The sequence below is a fragment of the Mchenga conophoros genome, linkage group LG13 (assembly GCF_057382185.1).
Source record: "Mchenga conophoros isolate Kocher_MC1m ecotype Shallow Benthic linkage group LG13, M_conophoros_male_GT1.1, whole genome shotgun sequence".
NCBI lineage: Eukaryota > Metazoa > Chordata > Actinopteri > Cichliformes > Cichlidae > Mchenga > Mchenga conophoros.
Genome location: NC_140538.1, coordinates 28,138,629 through 28,146,667, shown reverse-complemented (window position 1 = coordinate 28,146,667; position 8,039 = coordinate 28,138,629). Strand labels below are relative to the sequence as shown.

General features: G+C 45.0%; 1 protein-coding gene across 1 annotated transcript in view; it reads right to left on the bottom strand.

Annotated features, from left to right (window-relative positions):
- Nucleotides 1-8,039, bottom strand: part of thada (THADA armadillo repeat containing) — a 123,039-nt gene that overhangs the window by 109,933 nt on the left and 5,067 nt on the right. The window contains exons 10-21 of the mRNA XM_085297600.1: nucleotides 7,018-7,241; nucleotides 6,174-6,889; nucleotides 5,841-5,995; nucleotides 5,611-5,766; nucleotides 5,370-5,477; nucleotides 5,163-5,286; nucleotides 3,774-3,919; nucleotides 3,420-3,648; nucleotides 3,203-3,338; nucleotides 2,965-3,101; nucleotides 2,658-2,789; nucleotides 2,199-2,359 (exon numbers count right to left, since the gene is read on the bottom strand). Coding sequence (XP_085153726.1) covers nucleotides 2,199-2,359; nucleotides 2,658-2,789; nucleotides 2,965-3,101; nucleotides 3,203-3,338; nucleotides 3,420-3,648; nucleotides 3,774-3,919; nucleotides 5,163-5,286; nucleotides 5,370-5,477; nucleotides 5,611-5,766; nucleotides 5,841-5,995; nucleotides 6,174-6,889; nucleotides 7,018-7,241 — 2,424 coding nt within the window. The remainder of the gene's footprint in view (nucleotides 1-2,198; nucleotides 2,360-2,657; nucleotides 2,790-2,964; nucleotides 3,102-3,202; nucleotides 3,339-3,419; nucleotides 3,649-3,773; nucleotides 3,920-5,162; nucleotides 5,287-5,369; nucleotides 5,478-5,610; nucleotides 5,767-5,840; nucleotides 5,996-6,173; nucleotides 6,890-7,017; nucleotides 7,242-8,039) is intronic.

Here is an 8,039-nt window from a genome sequence, read left to right as displayed (position 1 = left end):
TGACCGAGCTAAGATCCTGTGGGACTTCCAGATACAGACGGACAAAATGGTGGTGGCTAACCAACCGGACATAGTGGTGGTAGACAAACAGAAGAAGACGGCCGTAGTGATCGATGTAGCGGTTCCGAATGACAGCAATATCAGGAAGAAGGAACACGAGAAGCTGGAGAAATACCAAGGGCTCAGAGAAGAGCTCGAGAGGATGTGGAGGGTGAAGGTAACGGTGGTCCCCGTGGTAATCGGAGCACTAGGTGCGGTGACTCCCAAGATAGGCGAGTGGCTCCAGCAGATCCCGGGAACAACATCGGAGATCTGTGTCCAGAAGAGCGCAGTCCTGGGAACAGCTAAGATACTGCGCAGGACCCTCAAGCTCCCAGGCCTCTGGTAGAGGACCCGAGCTTGAAGGATAAACCGCCCGCAGGGGCGTGCTGGGTGTTTTTTATATATATATATATATATATATATACACACACACATACATAAGGAATGGGGACAAGGCAGAGCTGTGTTTGAGGACGATGTGACACACATCCACAGGCCCTGACATAAATTAATACACTGGAGGGAGCAGAGCTTATGCTATTTTAAATGTCATTTCTTATACAGGTTAACTACAACAGATAGATTAAGAGGTTTATGCAATTCATACTGACATGTAGGGATGCACTGAGTAATATCAGTGCTCGTCTTTCACTACATTCACAGTCTGGATAATTCTGAAAGATCATTGTGACAATAAAAACAGAACGTTTTGGCAAGATAACTGCCTTGTTTGCATGTAGGTGCTACCCAGCGTTGCAGACCACATCTACATGCTGTAGTCATGCAGCAGTTTTTTTCCCCTTTCACTTTGGGCCGTTTAACATTTATTCAATTATTCATAAAATCAGCCCCTGACTGTCACCAATAAGTTCTTGTTCTTTGGAACATCCCTACTGATTTGAGTCAGCATCTATGCCTAAAATCCAACATCAAACATGAAACAAAATAATTATAAAACATATGACCTACAATGTTAATTTTTAAGGTAAAAGCTGTGCTTAAAATCTATGTGTGAATGTATGAAATATTTTAGTTTTTCACTGGCAAGAAATAATATGAAAAGACTGAAGCTCACATGGTTTGTCTTGTTTTCCCAGACATGACTTAATCCTCGTCTTTTTTAGCCGAATTTTTCTTCTTGTCCAGGACTACAATTAATCCATGTCTGGGAAACTGGGTGATAGTGTTTGTCTGACTCTTAATACTTTCCCACTTCCACAGCTTGTTTCTGTTATTGCACCCAGGTGCATTGGTTCTAATTGGTAACGATGCAACAGTCTGACTCAATGTTTCACGTAGTTTGGAACAACAATGGAGCATTATGTTAATACGGACGAGTGGGATATGTGGGGCTTTGAATACAAACAGGTCACTGTGGTACTCAGACTCTGGTTTTTTTTAAAGGGACAGTCTGATTATTAGAAAAGTATACCAGACTATTACCAGCTTATCTTTTACACACGCTCAGAATAACTCCTGAGCGTTAGTTCGCCTGCTGTTACAAACATATTGCTCGATGTAGAAGCTAGCTATCTAACCTTAGCTTATTTGCTCACCTGTGCTAATTGTGCTGGCAAAATACTATCTGAACCACAGCATGTTTGCTTGGTTGTCCTCATTTCAAGTCTGTTTTTGAATACATGGTCTGAGTTCAAATCAGTGACTAACTCATTCTAAGTTACTGTTAGCTAGTGTTCCTCATTTCCACCGATAGGAACAGACAGACTGATATTAAGGGAACTCGCTCAGGAAACATGACATGCTTTTAATTTATGCAAAAAAATTCTACCTGCATCACACAGAAATCACTCCACAGGTTGCAACTGAGAGTCAGGAAGGTCTATTATTACTAACAATGTCTGAATGATTTGTAATATAACTTAAAAACATCTAACATTTGAAAACTGTCACATTTAACTAGCTTAATAATTAATTATAGCTTTGAATGAACAATTACTTGATGTTTTACATCACTGACCCTGGCCCATAACCTGCTAATAAAACTTCTATAAAAAAAGTTCACAGTCAGAACAATTTTATTTTCATATTTTCAACAACAGTAATATACCTAACGTGCTGAACTACCCTCTGTTGTGTATGAGATAAATGCAGTAGTAGGATGCGAGGGGTGTATGCATTGGTGTCTGGGGTCTCACCTGTTGCTCTGTGATGAGCCCGGTGTGCGTGCACACGTTGTCATTGGTGTAGTGCAGAGGCAGGCTCTGACACAGCTGTCCGAGCAGCATGGCCACTTCCTTCATTGTCCGCCAGCAGCACACCAGCACCATCTGAGCCGTCACCCTATAGCCCTCACCACCTACAGCCAGCACATGCATGCAAGGTTTGGTTGTCTTATTAAGTAATGTGGCAAACTAAACCTCTGTATGCAGTCGAAACAGGAAGTCTCATACTGTGCTCAAATTCAATATTTCTGTTTGATTGTGTTACACATTAACACTATTCAGTTTCCATTATGACTGTGAAGTTGCACTTGTTGCACTTGCAGGGTCCAGACTGTTCATCGTGTAAAGTTACCACATGAAACACTTCCCTCACCAGGAGATCACAGGTACTGCACTTAAAGAGCCAAGATACCAGGGAAATGTTTACATTACCTGTGTCAAGTGATGGGGTCTGTGTGTGATCGTCCCCCTGCTGTGTCTCCAGCTCTCTTGCGCTGGTGAAGAAGTCGTTGGTGTCCCTGGGCTGAATCTCCTGCAGGATCTTCTGCAGCCCTGCTGAGGTCTCTGTCCAAAACACAAACAAGGCAAGCTGGAGTTTTTTCATCTGATTTCAGTGTCATTTTTGTGTTATGCATGTAACAGTTTCTCTATTTGTGTTCCAGGGTTCTTGTAATTTCAGCAACTGTTTTCCTGATGAATTCTACAGTGTAGACTTGTAGTTATACTGCACATAGAAGACCTGAGTCATTATCCATGGGGATGAGTCCTTCTGGAGAGGAGCTCTGGACTACAGGGGAGACCACGTCAGACATCCTGTAGCACACAGCAACCAGCTCTGACACCAGGAATCTCCACTGCTCAGTCTGACTCAAACTCCTAAACACACACACGCACGCACATATATACACATGTAATAATCCCATGATAAGAGATCGTGGCTAATTTGAATATTGTGTAGATGCAATTCTTGTTCTTACTCTGTGTTTAGATGCTGCAGGACAGCAGTGATGCAGTGAGCTCTGCCATAGAGAGGAAAGGAAGCAGCTGCCTGCAACAGAGATGCCTCTGCCCTCGACACCTCAGACTGCAGGCAGCGCAGCAAGAACTGAACCACTGAGGACAGAAAGCAGCACAGTTCAACATACGCTATATGCACATGAAATTCTGAGGCTGGTCTGCAAACGTGGATCTCACCTGCCAGAGTGTTGAGCTCCAAAATGAGCATATCAGAAGCCTGGGCTGGTATGGAAAGAGGCTGGTAATCGAGGCCTTGCTGCTGGGCGCAGTGCAGCAAAGACTGGCTCAGGTGTTGCTGGGGGAGCAGCAGGTTGAGGAGGTGGGCAGCTGTAACGCTGTCAAAAGGTTTGGTGCTTGTACTAAGGTCCAAAGCAGCCTGAAGAATGGAGCGCATCCTCTCGGGCACCTGGAAACAAAGAGACCAGAGATCAATGTCTGCACTAAACAAAAACAAGAATTACAAAAATCTAAGAAAAAAAAGTTTTTTGTTTTTGAAGTAACAGAAACTTTTATTTAGACGCGTGTCAGAACCTCAAGTCCAACAGCTGATGGTGGGAGCTGCTGTATTAACGACGAGGCGAGCTGTTTGACTTCCAGGAAATTGCTGGCGACACAGAAGAGGACGTTCTGAGCATATGTAGAGGTCACAACTTCACCGAGGGCGAAAACATCAGGCTCTGAGAAAACACAGGAGGGGACAGTCTGTGACAACAGGCAGAGTATGCAGCTGACGCAGCTGGAGCACCAGGCTGGCATCAAAATAAAGAGGCTGGTCAGCACCAGACAAGCTGCTGGTTCAGGCACATACATACATGCATTGTGCCAAGAATCACTGTTACTGCGTCCTTGAACACAGCTCTGGACTCCAAACTGTTGCAGCATATCAGAGCCCAACACCACCATCTTTCCGTTTTACCACCTGAAACAGTTTATTAAAAGTTGAGTCTCAGATGGCAGTTTAGCCATAAGGAACTTTAAGGGCCTCATTCTGGTTTTCATTCATTTCTCTCATTTACACTGTTAGAATGATGAACGCTCATGTTAAACATAGCCCAGGTTTTAATGCTGCATTTCGATGTCGCATTAACTCAGCCAGTTAATGCGAGACAAATCCAGCTGCTCAAAGCTTTCTGCTTTGATCAGAAAAGAAAACATTGGTCCATACACCTGAAAGCCCAGAAAACTCATTGTGAATTCTGTCTCGACTCTTCGGATGTATCCGTGTATGTCCGCGGTGCCGATGCTGCGCTGAGCGGACAGCTCCTGAAGCTTTTGAAGTGTCGAAATTTGGAAATTTCAACATCGCTTGAAAAAAACCTGCCAGCTAACAACATCTCTCTCACCGGCAGGCTAAGTGATTTTTAGCCAATTACAAGTTGAATCTGGTAGTTTGGGTTGTTAGATAAGATACCGTCATTAAGAAGCAGCACAACTAATGTGTCTATGCGAGCTAATTTGCAATGTGCACCGCTGGCCCGGCCATTTATTTTTTAATGCACCTTTCAGATTAATTCACTGTGTGTCGTGCCATCAGTTAACCCTTCGGGTGCCAGCTGTGGCACGAGTGCCCAGGGTTGCCAACCCCCGTCCTATACGGTCCTCTCAGCTCTAAGCACAGCACTAACTTTCTTTGTGTTTCTGTCTACAAAGGCGGCTCAGTTAGAGGGAGAGGAGTTAAAACAGCTGGTTTCAGATGAACAGAGAAGCTGTACCAAGGCCCAGTTAGAATAATATGGATTATTTTGAACTCTGAATCATGCAAAGCTACACTATTTGGGATCTTGAAATAAGGCCTCAAATCCTGATTAACATGCATGTAATCCTTGGAGTCTAATACAGCATATTTACACATCAGTGAAGTTTTAGTTCAGTGTAGTGAGCAATTTAGTCAAAACGGTGACTAGCGAGCAGCTGATGTACCAGTGCTGAAGCTAAAGAGCTGACCCAGCAGACCCAGCAGATGCAGAGACGTGAGGCATTTAGAAAAAGAGGCTCCAGGGAGCAAAACTTCCAGCAGCCTTTCACACAGCCAGCACAGGAACGCCTGCAACAAGACAAATAAATTCATCAGACAAAAATATCAACACTATTGGAAAAAAAAACAAAACAACTGAGTGTGTGGTTTACCTTGTACTGACGTAGAGTGTGTTGGTCTGTGTCTCCCTCGTCCTGGTCTCTCTTCTGGCTCAGTCTCTTCTGCAGCAGCTGAGTGCTGTCCTTCACCCTGCAGAGCAGCTGTGTAGCAGAACATTCAAAGTTTCATTAAGTGCCGATTTCAATGTTTTCCTCCACGTAAATCCACAGCCTGCTCTGCTCAGCAAAAGCATTTCCAAACATTAAAGACAGCCTCGGGTGTAAGGCTGCTAACCTTCTTTAGCAGGCTGACTGTTTGCTGTCTGATGCCTGGTGACTGGCTGTTGAGGTTGGGCAGGAGGAAGTGGCGGATCAGGTCCATTTCCTGTGAGGTCAGAACCTCTGTGCTGCGGTGGCTCTCACACACCAAGCCCAAAGCATCCATCCTCACCTGAACAGTGAGAGATGAATGCATAAGAACACTTGCAACACTTGCATCTGCTTTGAGGACACAGACAGACTTACCTGATCATGTTTGTGTATCAGAGCTTGTTGGAGCAGGGACAGCGGCACTAGTCCTCCCCACAGACCACCCTCTGTGGACGGTATGACTCCCTGGGCCCTGGCTGCCCGTAGGCACGTCATCAGAGCGCCTAGAGCTCCTCTGCTGCCAGCAGAACCTAATAAGAACAGCAAAATAGCAGAATAATATTATGGCTTATTATTTGGGACTGCAATAGAATATACTCTTTGACTGCAATCATAACAGTTTGTCAAGCTGAGAGACATTAATATGCATTTGAGAAATAAGGGTTGAGTGAAAACAGCTGCAGATGTAAAGGACATGCAAGTCTTTACCTGTGGGTGCCATGTCCTGCAGGGCCTGCACCATGTGTGCCAGACTGGAGGGGCTACAGCGTAGCAGCTTGGGGAGGAAGTAGTCCAGGATGTACGTTGTTTGGTCCAGCCTGGATTGGCACAACACATGCAGCAGAGGAGTTACCCACGTCTGGTGCCAGCACTCCATCCAAGCCTCCGCCTCTCCCGCTGCTGCACCAGCCTCTCTCGTCAGCTGTGCCTTGTGGCTGACAAACAGCCTTTCCAGTAGGTCGCTGGCATACGGAGCTAAGGTCTGGTCACCCATCAAACCCAGGAGACATGAAGGCAATTGGGGCTGGATGTTAAGCAGATACCCTGCCCCATAGAGCTCCACCAGGCAGCCTAAGGAGCCAAACTTACCCCTCATATGCCACTCAAGCCCTAGTAGATTATGAGTCAGGTCGGTGATGTACGGATCCTCGATGGGGTCAGAGACGGACGGGCTGGTGTGCTGATGGATGAGGAGGTGGTTGCGGAACAAGGACCGGGTTTGGTGGCGGACACCATCCAGTGGATGCTCCCAGTGGGAGTAGATGTGCTCCAGCAGGTGTCGCTGTAGGTCAGAGCCTCCACTCAGGGATTGCTGGAGGCTGGGAGGACACAACTGTGTCTGCCCCTGCAGGCAATCCAGGGCAGCCCCACTCCACAGAGTCAGGACCCGAGCCACCACCATGGCTGTACTCGACTCCTTTATACTATTGAAAGGAAAAAAAACAAAAGAAAAACTTAAAATAAAAGTTGTAAACTGCATCCCAGCACATTCCATTTCATCAGAATCTGGAAAAATATTCAGAATAGAAATTGGGTATCAGAGCAGAGCTACCTAACATCTAGATCCAGCAGTGTGTTTGGGACCAGCAGCAGCAGCTGTTCCCACTGTGGTCCTGGTAGGGCAGCCTTCCAGCTCAGCATAGCAAGGGCACCGTGACACAGATACAGAGAGACACCCGGTGGGCGTCCGCCGCTGCACAGACCCTCACACCTCTGCTTGAGCCACTGAGGAGCCGAATCCAAATCCTGCACAGAGCTACGCAGCAAACTGCACACCTACACACAGCATAAAAGATCCCCTTTATAGCCAGAATCTATGATTTCATTATTTAATGCAGTTCACAAACATAAATAAACATTTTATTTTACTATAATTGCAATCTAAGTAAGTAAAGTTTATTTATTAAGCGCTTTACATAGACAGGCAGTCACAAAGCGCTGTAAACAAAGATTAAAATAAACAGAATGTTAAGTAACAAAACAGACAATATACACAATATAAAAGGTTCAATGTAAATAAAATTATTTGAAGAAAAAAACAACCTAAAAAGCATTGATCAACAGAAAGCTTGTTTAAACAGTAAAGTTTTTAACTGCCTTTTAAAGGATTCCACAGAGTCAACCAAACGGAGCTGTGGTGGTAAACTGTTCCACAGCCTGAAAGGCTCTGTCCCCTCTCATCTTCAAACTCTGTGAGCGGAGACAGCGAGCAGCAGTGTCTTTTGTAAGAAGCTTGAATAAATAATCTGGGGCCCGGCCGTTTAGTGCTCTGTATGTTAAAATAAGAGTTTTAAAACGAATTCTAAAATCAATTGCAGGGCTCTAGACTAACTTTTTGACATGGGCGCACCGGTACGCCTAACTTTAAAAATTTAGGCGTACCGGCACAAAAGTTAGGCACACTCAAATTTTTCAACCGCATCGCTTAACACCGCAGTTTTACATGTGCACTTTCTTTTTTTTTGGGGGGGGGGGGGGGGGGGGGGGTCCATACAGACAATATTCATTTCTAAATTATTAACAAACAAACTTGTGCTTAAAGTGCTTTGTCAATATTGTAGAAAATGTTAAACT